Genomic DNA, 23852 nt, shown 5'->3' on the forward strand with positions numbered 1-23852 from the left:
TTATCCCAGTTTCTCACCTCAGCGATGACGCTCAGCACCCCTCTCAGAGTGTCCCAGTTTTGGGGTGTCCCAGTTTATCCCAGTTTCCCCCAGTTTCCCCCAGTTTATCCCAGTTTATCCCAGTTTGTTTCTCCCAGTTTCCCCCAGTTTCTCCCAGTTTCCCCCAGTTTCCCCCAGTTTCTCACCTCTCCGATCACGCTCAGGACCCCTCTCATCCGCGGCTCTGTCCGGAAGCGCCCGGGGCTCCTCTCCAGCGCCTCCAGGATCCTCCCCACGAAGGGGGGGGTCGTGCAGGGGCTCTGCCCACACCGGGCCCCCCACCTTGGCAGGGGAGAAAAGGGGGTTCAGGGTTGGTTTTGGGGGGTCCCGGGGGTTTGGGGGGGTTTGGGGGGTTCCAGGGGGGTTTGGGGGGGGGGTTTGGGGGGTCCCCGAGGGGTTTGGGCGTCCCAGGAGGGGTTTGGGGTTCCCTGGGGGGTTTGGGGCGACACAGGAGGGGTTTGGGGGTCCCAGGAGGGTTTGGGGGGGACACAGGAGGGGTTTGGGGGGGTCCCAGGAGGGTTTTGGGGGTGTCCCAGGGGGGTATGGGGGGTCCCAGGGGGCTTTGGGGGGTCCCAGGGGGGTTTGGGGGGACACAGGAGGGATTTGGGGGTTCTGAGTTGGTTTTGGGGGTCCCAGGAGGGTTTGGGGGGACACAGGAGGGGTTTGGGGGGGTCCCAGGAGGGGTTTGGGGGGTCCCCGAGGGGTTTGAGGGTCCCACGGAGGTTTTGGGGGGTCCCAGGGGGGTTTGGGGGGGTCCCCGAGGGGTTTGGGGGGACACAGGAGGGATTTGGGGGGTCCCAGGGGGGTTTGGGGGGTTCTGAGTTGGTTTTGGGGGTCCCACAGAGGTTTTGGGGGGTCCCTGAGGGGTTTGGGGGTCCCCGAGGGGTTTGGGGGGTCCCAGGAGGGTTTGGGGGTCCCAGGAGGGGTTTGGGGGGTCCCACAGAGGTTTTGGGGGGACACAGGAGGGGTTTGGGGGGTCCTCGAGGGGTTTGGGGGGACACAGGAGGGGTTTGGGGGTCCCACAGAGGTTTTGGGGGGTCCCCGAGGGGTTTGGGGTGTCCCAGGGGGGTTTGGGGGGTCCCACAGAGGTTTTGGGGGTCCCACAGAGGTTTTGGGGGGTCCCAGGGGGGTTTGGGGGTCCCCAAGGGGTTTTGGGGGTCCCTGAGGGGTTTGGGGGGTCCCCGAGGGGTTTGGGGGGTCCCAGGAGGGTTTGGGGGGTTCCAGGATGGGTTTGGGGGGGGTCCCAGGGGGGTTTGGGGGGACACAGGAGGGGTTTGGGGGGTCCCCGAGGGGGGTTTGGGGGGTCCCAGGGGGGTCTGGGGGGTCTCAGGAGGGGTTTGGGGGGTCCCAGGAAGGGTTTGGGGGGACACAGGAGGGGTTTGGGGGGTTCTGAGTTGGTTTTGGGGGTCCCTGAGGGGTTTGGGGGGTCCCAGGGGGGTTTGGGGGGTCCCAGGGGGGTTTGGGGGGACACAGGAGGGTTTGGGGGGACACAGGAGGGGTTTGGGGGGTCCCAGGAGGGGCTTGGGGGGGACACAGGAGGGGTTTGGGGGTGGTCCCAGGGGGGTTTGGGGGGACACAGGAGGGATTTGGGGGGTTCTGAGTTGGTTTTGGGGGTCCCAGGAGGGTTTGGGGGGTCCCAGGATGGGTCTGGGGGGTTCTGTGTTGGTTTTGGGGGTCCCACAGAGGTTTTGGGGGGTCCCAGGGGGGTTTGGGGGGTCCCACAGAGGTTTTGGGGGGTCCCAGGGGGGTTTGGGGGGGTTCTGTGTTGGTTTTGGGGGTCCCACAGAGGTTTTGGGGGGTCCCAGGAGGGTTTGGGGGGGTTTGGGGCTGCACCTGGTGCCGCTGCTGGCAGAACTCGCAGGAGGGACCCACGGGCGGCCCCGTGGCCGCGCTGAACTTGAACCTGAGCGGGGGAAACGAGATCAGAGACCCCCAAAATGGGCCTGGGGGGGGGTTGGGGACCCCCAAAACCCCTCGGGGACCCCCAAAGCCCCTGGGACCCCCCCCAAATCCCTCCTGTGTCCCCCCAAACCCCTCAGGGACCCCCCCAAACCCCCCTGGGACCCCCCCAAGCCCCCCAGGGACCCCCAAACTCCCCGTACCCGCTGCCGTGGCTGGTGGCCCTGCCCTCCCCAAACCCCTTGGGGACCCCCCAAACCCCTCTGGGACCCACCAAACCAACTCAGGGACCCCCCAAACCCCTCGGGGACCCCCCCAAACCCCCCTGTGTCCCCCAAAACCTCTGTGGGACCCCCAAAACCAACTCAGAACCCCCCCAAACCCCTCCTGTGTCCCCCCAAACCCCTCGAGGACCCCCCAAACCCTTCCTGTGTCCCCCCAAACCCCTCCTATGTCCCCCCCAAACCCCTCAGAGACCCCCCAAACCTCTCAAGGACCCCCCAAAACCCCTTCTGTGTCCCCCAAAACTTCTGTGGGAACCTCAAAACCAACTCAGAACCCCCCAAACCCCTCCTGTGTCCCCCCCAAACCCCTCCTGTGTCCCCCCAAACCCCTCCTGTGTCCCCCCAAACCCCTCAGGGACCCCCCCAAACCCCCCTGTGTCCCCCCAAACCCCTCCTGTGTCCCCCCCAAACCCCTCGAGGATCCCCCCAAACCCCTCAGAGATGCCCCAAACCCCCCTGGGACCCCCCAAACCCCCCTGTGTCCCCCCCAAACCCCAGTCCCGTACCCGCTGCCGTGGCTGGTGGCCCTGCCCTCCTCAAACCCCTTGGGGACCCCCCAAACCACCCTGGGACCCCCCCAAACCCCTCAGTGTCCCCCCCAAACCCCTCAAGGACCCCCCCAAACCCCTCAGAGACCCCCCAAAGCCCTCAGGGACCCCCCCAACCCCCTTGGGGACCCCCCCAAACCCCCCGTACCCGCTGCCGTGGCTGGTGGCCCTGCCCTCCCCAAACCCCCCTGGGACTCCCCAAACCAACTCAGGGACCCCCCAAACCCCTCAGGGATCCCCCAAATCCCCCTGGGACCCCCCAAACCCCTCCTGTGTCCCCCCAAACCAACTCAGGTATCCCCCAAACCCTCCTGGGACCCCCCAAACCCCTCTGGGACCCCCCAAACCCCCCTGGGACCCCCCAAACCCCTCCTGTGTCCCCCCGAACCCCTCCTGGGACGCCCCAAACCCCCCTGGGACCCCCCCCAAACCCCTCTGTGTCCCCCCACATCCCTCGAGGACCCCCCCAACCCCCCTGGGACCCCCCAAACCCCACTGTGTCCCCCCCAAACCCCCCAGGGACCCCCCAAAACCAACTCAGAACCCCCCAAACCCCTCCTGTGTCCCCCCAAACCACCCTGGGACCCCCCCAAACCCCCTGAGGACCCCCCAAACCCCTCCTGTGTCCCCCAAAACTCCTCCTGTGTCCCCCCAAACCCCTCGGAGACCCCCACAAACCCCCCTGTGTCCCCCTCAAATCCCCCTGGGACCCCCCAAACCCCTTCTGTGTCCCCCCAAACCCCTCGGGGACCCCCCCAAACCCCTCCTGTGTCCCCCCAAACCCCCAGTACCCGCTGCCGTGGCTGGTGGCCCTGCCCTCCCCAAACCCCTCCTGTGTTCCCCCAAACCACCCTGGGACCCCCCAAACCCCCCTGGGACCCCCCAAACCAACTCAGAACCCCCCAGGGACCCCCCCAAACCCCTTGGGGACCCCCCCAAACCCCCCTGTGTCCCCCCAAACCCCCCATACCCGCTGCCGTGGCTGGTGGCCCTGCCCTCCCCAAACCCCTCGGGGACCCCCCAAACCCCCCTGTGTCCCCCAAAACCTCTGTGGGACCCCCAAAACCAACTCAGAACCCCCCAGGGACCCCCCCAAACCCCTCGGGGACCCCCCCAAACCCCTGGGGGACCCCCAAACCCCCCATACCCGCTGCCGTGGCTGGTGGCCCTGCCCAGCCGCTGCAGGTGGTGCGAGCCGCAGCCCACGCAGTGAAACACCAGCGCCTGTTTGCTGGGGAGGGGGCAAAAAACAGGCTCAGGGGGGGCACAGAGACCCCCAAAACCCCCCCAAAACCCCCCCAAAACCCCCCAAAACCACCCCAAAACTCACCTGGCCGAGGCTTTGACCTTGGCCTGGCCCGTGAAGACCCTGACGAAGACGCGGACGTAGAAATCGGCGCTGAGCGAGAGCAGGGGGAGAACAAAGCGCTGGTAACAGTTGGCTCTGAGATCCAGAGCGTGAAGGACAATCCTCAGAGCCTGGGGACATTGAGGGGACACTGAGGGGACATTGAGGGGTCAGGAGGGGACACTGAGGGGACATTGAGGGGACATTGAGGGGACAGGAGGGGACATTGAGGGGACAGCAGGGGACAGCAGGGAGCACAAAGCGCTGGTAACAGTTGGCTCTGAGATCCAGAGCGTGAAGGACAATCCTCAGAGCCTGGGGACATTGAGGGGACACTGAGGGGACACTGAGGGGACAGGAGGGGACATTGAGGGGACAGGAGGGGACAGCAGGGGACAGGAGGGGACATTGAGGGGACATTGAGGGGACAGGAGGGGACAGCAGGGGACAGGAGGGGACATTGAGGGGACACTGAGGGGACAGGAGGGGACAGGAGGGGACATTGAGGGGACAGGAGGGGACAGGAGGGGACAGGAGGGGACACTGAGGGGACAGGAGGGGACAGGAGGGGACAGGAGGGGACATTGAGAGGACAGGAGGGGACATTGAGGGGACATTGAGGGGACATTGAGGGGACAGGAGGGGACAGTGAGGGGACACTGAGGGGACATTGAGGGGACAGGAGGGGACAGCAGGGAGAACAAAGCGCTGGTAACAGTTGGCTCTGAGATCCAGAGCGTGAAGGACAATCCTCAGAGCCTGGGGACATTGAGGGGACACTGAGGGGACAGGAGGGGACATTGAGGGGACAGGAGGGGACAGGAGGGGACAGGAGGGGACATTGAGGGGACAGGAGGGGACATTGAGGGGACACTGAGGGGACAGGAGGGGACATTGAGGGGACACTGAGGGGACAGGAGGGGACAGGAGGGGACAGGAGGGGACATTGAGGGGACATTGAGGGGACATTGAGGGGACACTGAGGGGACAGGAGGGGACAGGAGGGGACAGGAGGGGACATTGAGGGGACATTGAGGGGACATTGAGGGGACATTGAGGGGACATTGAGGGGACAGGAGGGGACATTGAGGGGACAGGAGGGGACATTGAGGGGACATTGAGGGGACAGGAGGGGACAGCAGGGAGCACAAAGCGCTGGTAACAGTTGGCTCTGAGATCCAGAGCGTGCAGGACAATCCTCAGAGCCTGGGGACATTGAGGGGACACTGAGGGGACATTGAGGGGACAGGAGGGGACATTGAGGGGACAGGAGGGGACAGGAGAGGTCAGGAGGGGACATTGAGGGGACAGGAGGGGACAGCAGGGAGCACAAAGCGCTGGTAACAGTTGGCTCTGAGATCCAGAGCGTGGAGGACAATCCTCAGAGCCTGGAGGGGACATTGAGGGGACACTGAGGGGACACTGAGGGGACATCGAGGGGACATTGAGGGGACACTGAGGGGACACTGAAGGGACATTGAGGGGACATTGAGGGGACAGGAGGGGACATTGAGGGGACATTGAGGGGACATTGAGGGGACACTGAGGGGACACTGAGGGGACATTGAGGGGACAGGAGGGGACAGGAGGGGACAGGAGGGGACATTGAGGGGACATTGAGGGGACAGGAGGGGACAGCAGGGAGCACAAAGCGCTGGTAACAGTTGGCTCTGAGATCCAGAGCGTGCAGGACAATCCTCAGAGCCTGGGGACATTGAGGGGACATTGAGGGGACATTGAGGGGACACTGAGGGGACATTGAGGGGACATTGAGGGGACAGGAGAGGTCAGCAGGGGACATTGAGGGGACAGGAGGGGACACTGAGGGGACATTGAGGGGACAGGAGGGGACATTGAGGGGACATTGAGGGGACATTGAGGGGACAGGAGGGGACACAAAGCGCTGGTAACAGTTGGCTCTGAGATCCAGAGCGTGAAGGACAATCCTCAGAGCCTGGGGACATTGAGGGGACATTGAGGGGACATTGAGGGGACAGGAGAGGTCAGGAGGGGACATTGAGGGGACAGGAGGGGACATTGAGGGACATTGAGGGGACAGGAGGGGACATTGAGGGGACATTGAGGGGACAGGAGGGGACAGCAGGGAGAACAAAGCGCTGGTAACAGTTGGCTCTGAGATCCAGAGCGTGAAGGACAATCCTCAGAGCCTGGGGACATTGAGGGGACATTGAGGGGACAGGAGGGGACATTGAGGGGACAGCAGGGGACATTGAGGGGACACTGAGGGGACATTGAGGGGACATTGAGGGGACAGGAGGGGACATTGAGGGGACAGGAGGGGACATTGAGGGGACATTGAGGGGACAGGAGGGGACAGGAGGGGACAGGAGGGGACATTGAGGGGACACTGAGGGGACATTGAGGGGACAGGAGGGGACATTGAGGGGACATTGAGGGGACACTGAGGGGACATTGAGGGGACATTGAGGGGACACTGAGGGGACAGGAGGGGACAGGAGGGGACAGGAGAGGACAGGAGGGGACATTGAGGGGACATTGAGGGGACAGGAGGGGACACTGAGGGGACAGGAGAGGACATTGAGGGGACATTGAGGGGACAGGAGGGGACAGGAGGGGACATTGAGGGGACATTGAGGGGACATTGAGGGGACAGGAGGGGACATTGAGGGGACATTGAGGGGACAGGAGGGGACAGGAGGGGACATTGAGGGGACATTGAGGGGACAGGAGGGGACATTGAGGGGACATTGAGGGGACACTGAGGGGACAGGAGGGGACACTGAGGGGACACTGAGGGGACATTGAGGGGACATTGAGGGGACATTGAGGGGACAGGAGGGGACAGGAGGGGACATTGAGGGGACACTGAGGGGACAGGAGGGGACAGGAGGGGACATTGAGGGGACAGTTGGGGACATTGAGGGGACACTGAGGGGACAGGAGGGGACAGGAGGGGACATTGAGGGGACATTGAGGGGACACTGAGGGGACATTGAGGGGACAGGAGGGGACATTGAGGGGACATTGAGGGGACAGGACGCTGTGGGACCCCCACCTGGATTGGGGGGACCCCCGGGAACCCCCCAAACCCCTCCTGTTTCCCCCCAAACCCCCCTGGGACCCCCCAAACCAACAAAACCCCCCCAAACCCCTTGGAGACCCCCCAAACCCCTCCTGTGTCTCCCCAAAACCCCTCAGGCACCCCCCAAACCCCTCAGGCACCCCCCAAACCCCTCAGGGACCCCCCAAAACCAACTCAGAACCCCCCAAACCCCTCCTGTGTCCCCGCAGACCCCTCCTGGAACCCCCCAAACCCCTTGGGGATCCCCCCAAACCCCTCCTGTGTCCCCCAAAACCCCTCGGGGACCCCCCAAGCCCCCCTGGGACCCCCCAAACCCCCCGGGGACCCCTCCCCAAACCCAGCTCTGACCATTTCGTGGCAGAATTTGCCCTTGAGGGACACGGAGCCGTATTTGCTGTAGCAGCTCTCGGAGCTGTTCCCGGCCAGCACCGCCATGTCCGTGCAGGTCACACACAGCAAACCTGAAAATTCGGGGTTCAGGGGGGTTTGGGGGGGTTCTTGAGGGGTTTGGGGGGTCCCAGGGGGGTTTGGGGGGTCCCTGAGGGGTTTGGGGGGTCCCAGGAGGGCCAGCACCGCCATGTCCGTGCAGGTCACACACAGGAAACCTGGAAATTCGGGGTTCAGGGGGGTCCCCAAGGGGTTTGGGGGGGTCCTTGAGGGGTTTGGGGGGTCCCTGAGGGGTTTGGGGGGTCCCACGAGGGGTTTAGGGGGACACAGGAGGGGTTTAGGGGGGTCCTCGAGGGGTTTGGGGGGACACAGGAGGGGTTTGGGGGGACACAGGAGTGATTTGGGGGGTTCTGAGTTGGTTTTGGGGGTCCCACAGAGGTTTTGGGGGGTTCCAGGAGGGTTTGGAGGGGTTCTCGAGGGGTTTGGGGGCTCCTCAAGGGGTTTGGGGGGACACAGGAGGGGTTTGAGGGGTCCCAGGAGGGGTTTGGGGGGTTCTGAGTTGGTTTTGGGGGTCCCAGGAAGGGTTTAGGGGATCCCAAGGGGGTCCCAGGGGAGTTTGGGGGGACACAGGAGGGGTTTGGGGGGTCCCAGGAGGGGTTTGGGGGTCCCAGGAGGGGTTTGGGGGGTCCCAGGAGGGCCAGCACCGCCATGTCCGTGCAGGTCACACACAGCAAACCTGGGAAATCGGGGTTCAGGGGGGTCCCCCAAAGGTTTGGGGGGTCCCAGGAGGGGTTTGGGGGCTCCTCAAGGGGTTTGGGGGGACACAGGAGGGGTTTGTGGGGTTCTGAGTTGGTTTTGGGGGTCTCAGGAAGGGTTTAGGGGATCCCAAGGGGGTCTCAGGAGAGTTTGGGGGGACACAGGAGGGGTTTGGGGGGGTCCCTGAGGGGTTTGGGGGGTCCCTGAGGGGTTTGGGGGGACACAGGAGGGGTTTGTGGGGTTCTGAGTTGGTTTTGGGGGGTCCCACAGAGGTTCGGGGGGTCCCAGGAGGGGTTTGGGGGGTCCCAGGAGGGGTTTGGGGGGTTCCAGGAGGGGTTTGGGGGTCCTCGAGGGGTTTGGGGGGGACACAGGAGGGGTTTTGGGGGTCCTAGGGGGGTTTAGGGGGGTCCTCGAGGGGTTTGGGGGGACACAGGAGGGGTTTGGGGGGTTCTGAGTTGGTTTTGGGGATCCCAGGAAGGGTTTAGGGGATCCCAAGGGGGTCCCAGGGGAGTTTGGGGGGGTTCTTGAGGGGTTTTGGGGGTCCCAGAGGGGTTTGGGGGGTCCCAGGAGGGGCAGCACCGCCATGTCCGTGCAGGTCACACACAGCAAACCTGCAAAGTCGGGGTTCAGGGGGGTCCCCCAAAGGTTTGGGGGGGTTCTGAGTTGGTTTTGGGGGTCCCACAGAGGTTTTGGGGGGTCCTAGGGGGGTTTGGGGGGTCCCAGGAGAGGTTTGGGGGGTCCCAGGAGGGCCAGCACCGCCATGTCCGTGCAGGTCACACACAGCAAACCTGAAAATTCGGGGTTCAGGGGGGTCCCCCAAAGGTTTGGGGGGTTCTGAGTTGGTTTTGGGGATCCCAGGAAGGGTTTAGGGGATCCCAAGGGGGTCCCAGGGGAGTTTGGGGGGACACAGGAGGGGTTTGGGAGGTCCCAGGGGGGCCAGCACCGCCATGTCCGTGCAGGTCACACACAGCAAACCTGCAAAATTTGGGTTCAGGGGGGTCCCCCAAAGGTTTGGGGGGTCCCAGGAGGGGTTTGGGGGGTTCCAGGAGAGGTCTGGGGGCTCCTCGAGGGGTTTGGGGGGGTCCCTGAGGGGTTTGGGGGGTTCTGAGTTGGTTTTGGGGGTCCCACGGAGGTTTTGGGGGGTCCCAGGAGGGGTTTGGGGGGTTCCAGGAGGGGTTTGGGGGTCCTAGGGGGGTTTAGGGGGGTCCTCGAGGGGTTTGGGGGGACACAGGAGGGGTTTGGGGGGACACAGGAGGGGTTTGGGGGGTCTCAGGGGGGTTTGGGGGGGTCCTCGAGGGGTTTGGGGGGACACAGGAGGGGTTTGGGGGGACACAGGAGGGGTTTGGGGGGTCTCAGGGGGGTTTGGGGGGGTCCTCGAGGGGTTTGGGGGGACACAGGAGGAGTTTGGGGGGTCCCAGGAGGGGTTTGGGGGGTCCCTGAGGGGTTTGGGGGGGTCCCAGGAGGGCCAGCACCACCATGTCCGTGCAGGTCACACACAGCAAACCTGGAAAATCGGGGTCCAGGGGGGTCCCCCAGGGGTTTGGGGGGGTTCTGAGTTGGTTTTGGGGGGTCCCAGGGAGGTTTGGGGGGGTCCTCGAGGGGTTTGGGGGGTTCTGAGTTGGTTTTGGGGGGTCCCAGGGAGGTTTTGGGGGGACACGGGAGGGGTTTGGGGGGTCCCAGGAGGGGTTTGGGGGAACACAGGAGGGGTTTGGGGGGGGTCCTCGAGGGGTTTGGGGGGTCCCAGGGGGATTTTGGGAGGTCCTCGAGGGGTTTGGGGGTTCCCCGAGGGGTTTGGGGGGGTCCCCAAGGGGTTTGGGGGGGTTCTGAGTTGGTTTGGGGGGTCCCAGGGGGGTTTGGGGGGGTCCTCGAGGGGTTTGGGGGGTTCTGAGTTGGTTTTGGGGGTCCCACGGAGGTTTTGGGGGGACATGGGAGGGGTTTGGGGGGTCCCAGGAGGGCCAGCACCGCCATGTCCGTGCAGGTCACACACAGCAAACCTGGGAAATCGGGGTTCAGGGGGGTCTCCCAAAGGTTTGGGGGGGTTCTGAGTTGGTTTTGGGGGTCCCACAGAGGTTTTGGGGGGTCCCTGAGGGGTTTGGGGGGTTCAGGGGGGTCCCCCGAGGGGTCTGGGGGGAGACAGGAGGGGTTTGGGGGGTCCCAGGGGGATTTGGGGGGTCCCAGAAGGAGTTTGGGGGATCTCAGGGGGGTTTGGAGGGACACAGGAGGGGTTTGGGGGGGTCCTCGAGGAGTTTGGGGGACACAGGAGGAGTTTGGGGGGTCCCAGGAGGGGTTTGGGGGGGTTCTTGAGGGGTTTGGGGGGGTCCTCGAGGGGTTTGGGGGGACACAGGAGGAGTTTGGGGGGTCCCAGGAGGGGTTTGGGGGTCCCAGGGGGGTTTGGGGGGTTCCAGGAGGGGTTTAGGGGGTCCTTGAGGGGTTTGGGGGGGTTCTTGAGGGGTTTGGGGGGGTCCTTGAGGGGTTTGGGGGGACACAGGAGGGGTTTGGGGGGTCCCTGAGGGGTTTGGGGGGTCCCAGGAGGGCCAACACTGCCATGTCCGTGCAGGTCACACACAGCAAACCTGAAAATTTGGGGTTCAGGGGGGTCCCCAGGCGTTTGGGGGGGTTCCAGGAGGGGTCTGGGGGGGTTCTCGAGGGGTTTGGGGGGGTCCTCGAGGGGTTTGGGGGGGTCCCAGGAGGGGTTTGGGGGGTCCCAGGAGGGCCAGGACCGCCATGTCCGTGCAGGTCACACACAGCAAACCTGGGAAATCGGGGTTCAGGGGGGTCCCCCAGGGGTTTGGGGGGGTCCTCGAGGGGTTTGGGGGGGTTCTTGAGGGGTTTGGGGGGTTCCAGGAGGGGTTTGGGGGGTCCCAGGAGGGGTTTGGGGGTCCCAGGAGGGTTTGGGGGGTCCCAGGAGGGTTTGGGGGGACACAGGAAAGGTTTGGGGGGTTCCAGGAGGGGTTTGGGGGGGTCCCAGGGGGTTTGGGGGGACACAGGAGGGGTTTGGGGGGTCCCAGGGGGGTTTGGGGGGTCCCAGGAGGGCCAGCACCGCCATGTCCATGCAGGTCACACACAGCAAACCTGGGAAATCGGGGTTCAGGGGGGTCCCCCAGGGGTTTGGGGGGGTTCTGAGTTGGTTTTGGGGGTCCCAGGGTGGTTTGGGGGGTCCCAGGAGGGGTTTGGGGGGTCTCAGGGGGTTTTGGGGGGTCCCAGGAGGGGTTTGGGGGTCCCAGGGTGGTTTTGGGGGTCCCAGGGGGGTCCCAGGGGGTTTTTGGGGGGTCCCAGGTGGGTTTTGGGGTCCCCCCAGTCTCACCCCCATCGCTGATCGCCTGCACGGCGGCGTCCAGGAACATCGTGGGGCTCCCGGGGGAGTTTGGGGGGTCCCAGGGGTGTTTTTGGGGGTCCCAGGGTGGTTTTGGGGGGTTTTTGGGGGTCCCCGAGGTGTTTTGGGGGGTCCCAGGGGTGTTTTGGGGTCCCCCCAGTCTCACCCCCGTCGCTGATCGCCTGCACGGCGGCGTTCAGGAACATTGCGGGGCTCCCGGGGGAGTTTGGGGGGTCCCAGGGGGTTTTTGGGGGTCCCAGGGGTGTTTTGGGGGTCCCAGGGGGGTTTTTGGGGGTCCCCGAGGTGGTTTTGGGGGTCCCAAGGCAGTTTTGGGGTCCCCCCGGTCTCACCCCCGTCGCTGATCGCCTGCACGGCCGCGTCCAGGAACATCGCGGGGTTCCCGGGGGAGTTTGGGGGGTCCCAGGGGGTTTTGGGGGTCCCAGGGTGGTTTTGGGGGGTCCCAGGGGTGTCCCAGGTGGGTTTTGGGGTCCCCCCGGTCTCACCCCCGTCGCTGATCGCCTGCACGGCCGCGTCCAGGAACATCGCGGGGCTCCCGTAGGGGTCGAGGTCGATGACGTCGAACGGATCCCGCTGGGCCTGGCTCTGGTTCATCAGAACCCTGGGGGGACACCGGGGGGTCCCCGGGACCCTCAGCACCCCAGGGAGACCCCCACCCACCCCAGGGAGACCCCTCCCCACCCACCTCGGGACCCCCACCCAGCTTGGGACCCCTCCCCACCCCGGGACCCCTCCCCACTGTCCCAGCTCAGCCTGGCTCTGGTTCATCAGAACCCTGGGGGGTCCCCGGGACCCTCAGCACCCCAGGGAGACCCCCACCCACCTCGGGACCCCCATCCACCCACCCACCTCGGGACCCCTCCTCACTGCCCCAGGGAGACCCCCACCCACCTCAGGACCCCTCCCCACCTCCTCCCCAACCCCCCAGCTCAGCCTGGCTCAGGTTCATCAGAACCCTGGGGGGACACCGGGACCCTCAGCACCCCAGGGAGACCCCTCCCCACCCCAGGGAGACCCCCACCCACCTCGGGACCCCCACCCACCTTGGGACCCCTCCCCACCCACCCACCTCGGGACCCCTCCCCACCCCGGGACCCCTCCCCACCCCCCCAGCTGGGCCTGGCTCTGGTTCATCAGAACCCTGGGGGGTCCCCAGGACCCTCAGCACCCCAGGGAGACCCCCACCCACCCACCCACCTCGGGACCCCCACCCACTGCCCCATCGGGACCCCTCCCCACTGCCCCAGCTGGGCCTGGCTCTGGTTCATCAGAACCCTGGGGGGACACCGGGGGGTCCCCAGGACCCCCACAGAGACCCTCAGCACCCCAGGGAGACCCCCACCCACCTCGGGACCCCTCCCCACCCCCCAGCTCAGCCTCGGGACCCCTCCCCACCTCGGGACCCCTCCCCACACCCCAGCTCAGTCTGGGGACCCCCTCCCCACCTTCTCCCCACCCCCCCAGCTCAGCCTGGGGACCCCTCCCCACCTCGGGACCCCTCCCCAGCGCTGCCCTCAGGGGACAGGACGATCCCCGACGCATTGTGGGGACCCCCAGAGCGGGCAGGAGGCGCCCCCTCCCCATTTTGGGGGGGTTTTTGGGGGGTGCCCCCTCCCCACTTTGGGGAGTTTTTGGGGGCTGCCCCCTCCCCACTTTGGGGGGGTTTTTGGGGGGTGCCCCCTCCCCACTTTGGGGGGGTTTTTGGGGGTCAGGAAGCGCCCCCTCCCCACTTTTGGGGTTTTTTGGGGGTCAGGAAGCGCCCCCTCCCCACTTTGGGGGGGTTTTGGGGGTCAGGAGGTGCCCCCTCCCCACTTCGGGGGTGTTTTTGGGAGGTGCCCCTTCCCCACTTTGGGGTTTTTGGGGGGTGCCCCCTCCCCACTTTGGGGGGGTTTTTGGGGGGTCAGGAGGTGCCCCCTCCCCACTTTGGGGGGGGTTTTTGGGGGGCGCCCCCTCCCCACTTTGGGGGGGTTTTTGGGGGTCAGGAAGCGCCCCCTCCCCACTTTGGGGGGGTTTTTGGGGGGTGCCCCCTCCCCACTTTGGGGGGGTTTCGGGAGGTGCCCCCTCCCCTCAGGGGGGTTTTTTGGGGGGTGGGAGGCGCCCCCTCCCCACTTTGGAGGGTTTTTGGGGGTCAGGAGGCGCCCCCTCCCCACTTTGGGGGGGTTTTGGGGGGTGCCCCCTCCCCACTCTGGGGGGGTTTTTGGGGTTGGGGGGTTACCTGGCATCAGCCAGGCGCGGGGTCACGAGCCCCCTCCCCACTTTGGGGGTTTTTGGGGTGGGGGGGTTACCTGGCATCGGCCAGGCGGGGGGTCAGGAGGTGCCCCCTCCCCTCAGGGGGGTTTTTGGGGGTCGGGGGGTGCCCCCTCCCCACTCTGGGGAGGTTTTGGGGGTCGGGGGGCGCCCCCTCCCCTCGGGGGGGTTTTTGGGAGTCAGGATGCACCCCCTCCCCACTTTGAAGGGGTTTTTGGGGGGCACCCCCTCCCCACTTTGGGAGGGTTTTTGGGGGGTGCCCCCTCCCCACTTTGGAGGGTTTTTGGGGGTCAGGAGGTGCCCCCTCCCCACTTTGGGGGGGTTTTGGGAGGTGCCCCCTCCCCACTTTGGGGTTTTTTGGGGGTGGGGGGGCGCCCCCTCCCCACTCTGGGGGGGTTTTTGGGGGTCGGGAAGCACCCCCTCCCCTCGCGGGGGTTTTTGGGGGTCGGGAGGTGCCCCCTCCCCACTTTGGGGGGGTTTTTAGGGGGTGGGGGGGCGCCCCCTCCCCTCGCGGGGGTTTTTGGGGGTCGGGAAGTGCCCCCTCCCCACTTTAGGGGGGTTTTTGGGGGTCAGGAAGAGTCCCCTCCCCTCGGGGGGGTTTTTGGGGGTCAGGAGGTGCCCCCTCCCCACTTTGGGGGGTTTTTGGGGTTACCTGGCATCAGCCTGGCAGGGGGTCACGAGCCCCCCGACCCCGTTGAGGGCGACGTTGCGGGCAATGAGCGCGGCCGCGCGCGGGGAGCGATCCCCGGCCACCACGGCCGCCAGCCCCGGAACCTCCCGGGCAAAACGCACAGAACGGAGCCCTGAGGCTGCCAGGGGCTCCAGGACACGCAGCCCACCCTGGGGACACCGGGAGGGGACAACCAGTCATCCCAGTGCTCCCAGTTCACACCATCCCAGTCCCAGTTCAATTCCCAGTTCCCGTTATTCCATTCCCAGTTCCCATTATTCCATTCCTAATTCCATTCCCAGTGCTCCCAGTGCCCCCCAGTCTCTCCCAGAGCCTCCAGGACACGCAGCCCACCCTGGGGGGATGGGGAGGGGACAACCAGTCATCCCAGTGCTCCCAGTTCCCACCACCCCAGTCCCAGTTCAACTCCCAGTTCAATTCCCAGTTCCATTCCCAGTTCCCGTTATTCCATTCCCAGTTCCATTCCCAGTGCTCCCAGTGCCCCCCAGTCCATCCCAGAGCCTCCAGGACACGCAGCCCACCCTGGGGGGATGGGGAGGGGACAACCAGTCATCCCAGTGCTCCCAGTTCACACCATCCCAGTCCCAGTTCAATTCCCAGTTCCCGTTATTCCATTCCCAGTTCCCATTATTCCATTCCTAATTCCATTCCCAGTGCTCCCAGTGCCCCCCAGTCCATCCCAGAGCCTCCAGGACACGCAGCCCACCCTGGGGACACCGGGAGGGGACAACCAGTCATCCCAGTGCTCCCAGTTCACACCATCCCAGTCCCAGTTCAACTCCCAGTTCAACTCCCAGTTCCCATTATTCCATTCCCAGTTCAATTCCCAGTTCCATTCCCAGTGTTCCCAGTCCCTCCCAGAGCCTCCAGGACACGCAGCCCACCCTGGGGACACCGGGAGGGGACAACCAGTCATCCCAGTGCTCCCAGTTCACACCATCCCAGTCCCAGTTCAACTCCCAATTCCATTCCCAGTTCCCGTTATTCCTTTCCTAATTCAACTCCCAGTTCCATTCCCAGTGCTCCCAGTCCCTCCCAGTCTCTCCCAGAGCCTCCAGGACACGCAGCCCACCCTGGGGACACCGGGAGGGGAGAACCAGTCATCCCAGTTCACACCATCCCAGTCCCAGTTCAGCTCCCAGTTCCCGTTATTCCATTCCCAGTTCCCGTTATCCCATTCCCAGTTCCTCCCAGAGCCTCCAGAACCCACAGCCCACCCTGGGGACATGGGGAGGGGACCCCCAGTCATCCCAGTGCTCCCAGTTCACACCATCCCAGTCCCAGTTCAATTCCCAGTTCAATTCTCAGTTCCTGTTATTCCATTCCCAGTTCAATTCCCAGTGCTCCCAGTTCACACCATCCCAGTCCCTGTTCCATTCCCAGTTCCCATTATTCCATTCCCAGTTCAATTCCCAGTTCCCGTTATTCCATTCCCAGTTCAATTCCCAGTGCTCCCAGTCCCTCCCAGTCCCTCCCAGAGCCTCCAGGACACGCAGCCCACCCTGGGGACACCGGGAGGGGACAACCAGTCATCCCAGTGCTCCCAGTTCACACCATCCCAGTCCCAGTTCAACTCCCAGTTCCTGTTATCCCATTCCCAGTTCAATTCCCAGTTCCATTCCCAGTGCTCCCAGTCCCTCCCAGAGCCTCCAGGACACGCAGCCCACCCTGGGGACACCGGGAGGGGACCCCCAGTGATCCCAGTGCTCCCAGTTCCCACCACCCCAGTCCCAGTTCAACTCCCAGTTCAATTCCCAGTTCCATTCCCAGTTCCCGTTATTCCATTCCCAGTTCAATTCCCAGTGCTCCCAGTGCCCCCCAGTCCATCCCAGAGCCTCCAGGACACGCAGCCCACCCTGGGGACACCGGGAGGGGACAACCAGTCATCCCAGTGCTCCCAGTTCACACCATCCCAGTCCCAGTTCAATTCCCAGTTCCTGTTATCCCATTCCCAGTTCCCGTTATTCCATTCCCAGTTCCATTCCCAGTGCTCCCAGTCCCTCCCAGTCTCTCCCAGAGCCTCCAGGACACGCAGCCCACCCTGTGGGGATGGGGAGGGGACAACCAGTCATCCCAGTGCTCCCAGTTCACACCATCCCAGTCCCAGTTCCATTCCCAGTTCCCGTTATCCCATTCCCAGTTCCCGTTATTCCATTCCTAATTCAATTCCCAATTCCTGTTATTCCATTCCCAGTTCCATTCCCAGTGCTCCCAGTCCATCCCAGTCCATCCCAGAGCCTCCAGGACACGCAGCCCACCCTGGGGACACCGGCAGGGGACAACCAGTCATCCCAGTGCTCCCAGTTCACACCATCCCAGTCCCAGTTCAACTCCCAGTTCAATTCCCAGTTCCATTCCCAGTTCCTGTTATTCCATCCCCAGTTCAATTCCCAGTCTATCCCAGTTCCCATTATCCCGTTCCCAGTCTATCCCAGTCCCTCCCAGAGCCTCCAGGACACGCAGCCCACCCTGGGGGGATGGGGAGGGGAGAACCGGTCATCCCAGTGCTCCCAGTTCACACCATCCCAGTCCCAGTTCAATTCCCAGTTCAATTCCCAGTTCCATTCCCAGTGCTCCCAGTGACCCCCAGTCTCTCCCAGAGCCTCCAGGACACGCAGCCCACCCTGGGGACACCGGGAGGGGACAACCAGTCATCCCAGTGCTCCCAGTTCACACCATCCCAGTCCCAGTTCCCGTTATTCCATTCCCAGTTCAATTCCCAGTTCCCGTTATTCAATTCCCAGTTCCATTCCCAGTGCTCCCAGTGCCTCCCAGTCCATCCCAGAGCCTCCAGGACACGCAGCCCACCCTGGGGGGACGGGGAGGGGTCAGGGACCCCCCCAGGACCTTCCCAGTCCATCCCAGTTCCCACCATCCCATTCCCAGTTCCTGTTATTCCATTCCCAGTTCAATTCCCAGTTCATTTTCCAGTTCCATTCCCAGTGCTCCCAGTCCCTCCCAGAGCCTCCAGGACACGCAGCCCACCCTGGGGACACCGGGTCAGGGACCCCCAGTCATCCCAGTGCTCCCAGTTCCCACCATCCCAGTCCCAGTTCAACTCCCAGTTCCATTCCCAGTTCAATTCCCAGCGCTCCCAGTTCCCGTTATTCCATTCCCAGTTCCATTCCCAGTGCTCCCAGTCTCTCCCAGTCTCTCCAGGACACGCAGCCCACCCTGGGGACACGGGGAGGGGACCCCCAGTGATCCCAGTGCTCCCAGTTCACACCATCCCAGTCCCAGTTCAACTCCCAGTTCCCGTTATTCCATTCCCAGTTCCCATTATCCCATTCCCAGTCCCTCCCAGCGCCTCCAGCACCCGCAGCCCATCCTGGGACATTGGGTGAGGGACCCCCAGTGATCCCAGTGCTCCCAGTTCACACCATCCCAGTCCCAGTTCAACTCCCAATTCCATTCCCAGTTCCCGTTATTCCATTCCCAGTCCCTCCCAGTCCCTCCCAGTCCATCCCAGAGCCTCCAGGACACGCAGCCCACCCTGGGGACATGGGGAGGGGAGAACCAGTCATCCCAGTCCCCCCAGTCCCATTCCCAGTCCCTCCCAGTGCTCCCAGTCCCTCCCAGTGCTCCCAGTTCCCCCAGTTCCCCCCTCACCTCACAGATCTCTCCCGGCCGCGCCGTCCGTGGGGTCTCGGGGGGGTTTTGGGGGCTCCCCCCCGGCTCCTCCTCCCCCGGGAGCAGCACTGGGGAGAGGGGGAGGGGCTGGGGACCCCAAAATGTTGGAGGGGAGGGGAACGGGGACCCCCCGGATGGGGGAGGGGCTGGGGGACCCCAAAATGGGGGGAGGGGGAGGGGAATGGGGACCCCCCGGGATGGGGGAGGGGCTGGGGGACCCCAAAATGGGGGAGGGGAACAGGGACCCCCCGGGATGGGGGAGGGGCTGGGGGACCCCAAAAATGGGGGAGGGGGACCCCGAAAATGGGGGAGGGGGAGGGGAATGGGGACCCCCCGGGATGGGGGAGGGGCTGGGGGACCCCAAAAATGGGGGAGGGGGACCCCAAAAATGGGGGGGGGGGAGGGGAACAGGGACCCCCGGGATGGGGGAGGGGCTGGGGACCCCTGGGATGGGGGAGGGGGACCCCGAAAATGGGGGAGGGGCTGGGGGACCCCAAAATTGGGGAGGGGAGAGGGGAACGGGGACCCCCCGGGATGGGGAAGGGGGACAGGGACCCCCAGGATGGGGGAGGGGCTGGGGACCCTGAAATGGGGGAGGGGAGAGGGAAACAGGGACCCCCGGGATGGGGGAGGGGCTGGGGACCCTGAAATGGGGGAGGGGAGAGGGAAACAGGGACCCCCGGGATGGGGGAGGGGCTGGGGACCCTGAAATGGGGGAGGGGAGAGGGAAACAGGGACCCCCGGGATGGGGGAGGGGCTGGGGACCCCAAAAATGGGGGGAGGGGCTGGGGGACCCCGAAATGGGGGAGGGGAGGGGGACAGGGACCCCATGGGGATGGGGGAGGGGCTGGGGACCCCAAAATGGGGGAGGGGGACCCCGAAATGGGGGAGGGGAGAGGGGAACGGGGACCCCCCGGGATTGGGGGAGGGGCTGGGGGACCCCGGGATGGGGGGGAGGGGAACAGGGACCCCGAAAATGGGGGAGGGGCTGGGGACCCCGAAATGGGGGAGGGGAGAGGGGAACAGGGACCCCCTGGGATGGGGGAGGGGCTGGGGACCCCAAAATGGGGGAGGGGGACCCCAAAATGGGGGAGGGGCTGGGGACCCCAAAATGGGGGAGGGGCTGGGGACCCCAAAATGGGGGAGGGGAGGGGAACAGGGACCCCACGGGATGGGGGAGGGGGACCCCAAAAATGGGGGAGGGGGACCCCCGGGATGGGGGAGGGGAGGGGAACAGGGACCCCCCCGGGATGGGGGGGAGGGGCTGGGAGACCCCCGAAATGGGGGAGGGGGACCCCGAAAATGGGGGGGGGGGAGGGGAACAGGGACCCCCGGGATGGGGGAGGGGCTGCAGGACCCCCCCAGGGATTTGGGGACCCCCCCCAGACCCCCCCCGTACCCCGAATTCAGGAGGGGGACAGGGACCCCCGGGGATGGGGGAGGGGAGGGGGCTGCAGAACCCCCCCCAGGATGGGGTTTGGGGGATGGGGGAGGGGCTGTGAGACCCCCCCGGGGATTGGGGATGGGGGGAGGGGCTGCAGGACCCCCCCCCAGGGATTTGGGGACCCCCCCAGACCCCCCCGTACCCCGAATTCCTTTGGGGCGCAGCCGGAGCCGAGCGAATTCCGTCAGCACCGCACAGCTGGGGGGGGAGGGGCGGGGGGGGCGTCAGGGACCCCCCGAGGAGGGGGTGACACCCCAAAATAACCCCCAGAGACCCCCAGAGACCCCCAAACCCACCCTGAGACCCCCAAAACCCACCCTGAGACCCCCTGAGACCCCCAAAATAACCCCCCTGAGACCCCCAAAATAACCCCCTGAGACCCCCAGAGACCCCAAACCCACCCTGAGACCCCCAAAACTCACCCTGAGACCCCCAAAACCCCCCTGAGACCCCCAAAATAACCCCACTGAGACCCCCAGAGACCCCAAAACCCCCCTGAGACTCCCAAAACCCACCTGAGACCCCCAAAACCCCCCTGAGACCCCCAAAATAACCCCACTGAGACCCCCAGAGACCCCCAAAACCCCCCCTGAGACTCCCAAAACCCACCCTGAGACCCCCAAAATCCACCCTGAGACCCCCAAAACCCTCCTGAGACCCCCAAAATAACCCCACTGAGACCCGAGACCCCCAAACCCACCCTGAGACCCCCCCTGAGCAGCCCAGAGACCCCAGAGACCCCAAAACCCACCCTGAGACCCCCAAAACCCACCCTGAGACCCCCAAAACCCACCCTGAGACCCCCAGAGACCCCCAAAACCCCCCAGGATCATCCCAGAACCCCCCAGAGCCCCCCAAAAACCCCCAGAGCCCCTGAGAGACCCCCAGGATCCTACCAGAGCCCCCCTGAGCCCCCCAGGATCATTCCAGAGACCCCCAGAGACCCCCAAAAACCCCCAGAGCCCCTGAGAGACCCCAGAGCCCCCCAGGATCATTCCAGAGACCCCCAGAGACCCCCAAAAACCACAGAGCCCCCCAAAACCCCCCCTGAGACCCCCCGGGGCAGCCCAGAGCCCCCAAGATCCCCCAGAGACCCCCAGGATCATCCCCAGAGCCCTCCAGAACCCCCCTGAGACCCCCGGGGACAGCCCAGAGACCCCCAGAGCCCCCAGAACCCCCCTGAGACCCCCGGGGACAGCCCAGAGACCCCCAGAGCCCCCCAGAGCCCCCCAGGATCCTCCCAGAGCCCCCCAAAAACCCCCAGAGCCCCCCAGGATACTCCCAGAGCCCCCCAGGATCCTCCCAGAGCCCCCCAGGATCCTCCCAGAGACCCCCAGGATCCTCCCAGAGACCCCCAGGATACTCCCAGAGACCCCCAGAGCCCCCAAGATCCTCCCAGAGCCCCTGAGAGCCCCCCAAAAACCCCCAGAGCCCCCCAAGAGCCCCCCAGGATCCTCCCAGAGCCCCCCAAATTCCTCCCAGGACCCCCCAAACCCTCCCATGAGATCTCTGAGACCCCCCCGGTTCCTTCCCCGGTTCTCCCCGAGCCCCCCCCCGGTTCTCCCGGTCTCCCCTGAGCCCCCCCCAGTTCCCCCTGAGCCCCCCCAGTTCTCCCCCCGGTTCTCCCCCCGGTTCCTCCCGATCCCCCCCGGTCTCCCCTGAGCCCCTATCCCGGTTCCTCGGTTCCCCCAAACCCCCCCCGGTTTCCCCCCGGTTCTCCCCCAGTCCCCCCCGATCCCCCCGGTCTCCCCTGAGCCCCTCCCGGTTCCTCGGTTCCCCCAAACCCCCCCCGGTTTCCCCCCGGTTCTCCTGATCCCCCTGTTCCCCTCCAGCCCCCCCCGGTCCCCCCGGTTCCTCCGGTCTCCCCCGAGCATTTCCCGTTCCCCCGTTCCCCCGGTTCCCCCTGAGCCCCCCCGGTTCCCCTGACCCTCCCCCGACCCTCCCCCGGTTCCCCGAGCCCCCCCCGGTTCCCCTGAGCCCCCCCCCCCAGTTCCCCCCATTCTCCCCGGTTCTCCCGAGCCCCTCCCGGTTCCCCTGAGCCCCCCCGGTTCCCCCGGTTCCCCCGACCCCCCCCGTTCCCGGTTCCCCACGATCCCCCCCCGATCCCCCTCCGGTTCCCCCCCAGTCCTCCCGGTTCCCCCCGGTTCCCTGAGCCCCCCCCGGTCCCCCCGAGCCCCCCCCGGTTCCCCCCAATTCCCCCCGAGCCTCCCCCGGTTCCTCCGAGCTCCTCCCGGTCCCGTTCCCGCCCGTTCCCCCCATTTCCCCCCCGGTTCCCCAGTTCCTCCCGGTTTCCCCGGTCCCCCCGGTTCCCCCGGTCTCCCCCGAGCGCTTCCCGGTTCTCCCATTTCCCCCGGTACCCCCGAGCCTCCCCCGGTTCTCTCGGTTCCCCGGTTCCCCTGAGCCTCCCCGGTTCCTCCGTCCCCCCCAGTTCCCCCCGGTTCCCCCCCGGTTCTCCCGTTCCCCCGGTTCCCCTGAACCCCCCCCGGTTCCCCCGGTTCCCCTGAGCCCCCCGCTCCCCCCGGTCCCCCCCGGTTCCCGATTCCCCAGCCCCCCCGGTTTCTCCCGGTTCCCTCTGGCTCTCCCCGGTTCCCCCGTTTCCCCCCCGGTTCCCCCGGTTCCTCCGGTTCCCATTCCCCCCGGTTCCACCCCGTTCCCCTCGGTTCTCCCCGGTTTCCCCGTTCCCCCGGTTCTCCCGTTCCCCCGGTTCCCCTGAGCTCCCCCCGGTCCCCCCCGTTTCCCCTCCGGTTCCCGGTTCCCCCAAACCCCCCGGTCCCCTGAGCCCCCCCAGCCCCCCCCGGTTCCCGTTCCCCCCGTTTCCCCCGTTCCCCCCGGTTCCCCCCGGTTCCCGATTCCCCAGCCTCCCCCGGTTTCTCCCGGTTCCCTCTGGCTCTCCCCGGTCCCCCCATTTCCCCCCCGGTTTCCCCGGTCCCCCCCGGTTCCCGGTTTCCCCCCGTTCCCCCCGGTTCCCCCCGGTTGTTCCCGGTTCCCCCAGCCCCCCCCGGTTCCCCCCGGTCCCCCCCGGTTCCCGGTTTCCCCCGGTTCCCGGTTCCCCCGGTTCCCCGAGCCCCCACAATCCCCCCGGTTCCCGTTCCCCCCGGTCCCCCCGGTTCCCGGTTCCCCCCGGTTGTTCCCGGTTCTCCCCGGTTCTCCCCGGTTCCCCCCGGTTCCCCCCGGTCCCCCCGGTTGTTCCCGGTTCTCCCGTCCCCCCGTTCCCCCGGTTCCCCTGAGCTCCCCCCGGTTCCCCCGGTTCTCACGTCAGGTCCCGGTTGAATTCCTGCACCGGGTTATAAAACACCTCGTTCCCCCCGGGGAAGGCGCATGGTGGCGCTGCCCTCGGTGATCAGCGTCTCCCCGGTCCCGGGGGGGTCCCCGGAGCTCGGGGGGGGTCCCGGTGACCCCCCCGGTGACCCCCCCGGGACCCCCGGGACCCCCGGGACCCCCGGGAGCACCGGGGACCCCCCGGAGCCGTTCGGGGAAGCTCCGTCCATACCGGGAGGAACCGGGGGGGCTCTGCAGAAGCTCCTGAGCGCGGCAGCTGTTGGGGGGTCCCGGGAGAATCACGGGGGGGGTCCCGGGGGGGGGGTCCCGGTGATACCGGAGCGGATTTTGGGGTGAAAACGGCGCGGTTTGGGTTGGGCCCCGGAGAGCGGGAAAAAGGGGGAGGAGACCCCCAGGGAAAGAGGAGGAAGAGGCGGGGATGAGCTCCGGGCGGGCTGGAGGGGGAGGGGATCCCCGGTAAGAACGGGGAGACCCCTCCCCAAACCGGGACCGAGCTCCCCCCCCCACCCCCCCCAGCACGTGGCGCGGGGCAAGGCCGGGGGGGGGCAAACCCCGCCCCCAGCGGGTTCCGCTCGGTGTCCCCCCCCTCCCCCGTGTCCCCCCGGTCCCCCCCGGTGTCCCCCCCCCCCCTCCGGTGTCCCCCCCCCCGCTCACCCGCGCGCGCCGCCCCGCGCATCCCCCGCGCCGCCCCTCACATGGGCGCCGCCATCTTGCTTCCCGTCACGTGACTCCGGCGGCCGCGCAGGGTCCCAAAACCTCCGCCCTCCTCTCACCGACGCGACCCCGCGGGGCCGCCCGCCGGCAGCGCGGGGAGGAGCCGCTCCCACCGCACCGAGCCCGCGGGGGCGAGGCCTCTCAGGGCCCCGCGCGTTTTCTGCGCTTTCCCCGCGCGTTTCCGCCTTCCC

At 66.4% G+C, this 23852-nt stretch overlaps 1 protein-coding gene across 1 annotated transcript; it reads right to left on the reverse strand.

Annotated features, from left to right (window-relative positions):
• Positions 1–185: 185 nt before the first annotated feature.
• On the reverse strand, positions 186–23852 carry LOC131574525 (tRNA (guanine(26)-N(2))-dimethyltransferase-like; the record flags this gene model as incomplete). Its single annotated transcript, XM_058829002.1, is given in 13 exon segments — positions 186–284; positions 286–321; positions 1873–1942; positions 3918–4001; positions 4101–4249; positions 7531–7643; positions 12142–12257; positions 14556–14743; positions 18204–18292; positions 19811–19866; positions 22923–22984; positions 22986–23203; positions 23602–23852. Coding segments are annotated over 13 exon segments (1302 nt in total), but the record flags the coding sequence as incomplete, so codon positions are not given.

This window comes from Poecile atricapillus, unplaced genomic scaffold (assembly GCF_030490865.1).
Source record: "Poecile atricapillus isolate bPoeAtr1 unplaced genomic scaffold, bPoeAtr1.hap1 scaffold_371, whole genome shotgun sequence".
NCBI lineage: Eukaryota > Metazoa > Chordata > Aves > Passeriformes > Paridae > Poecile > Poecile atricapillus.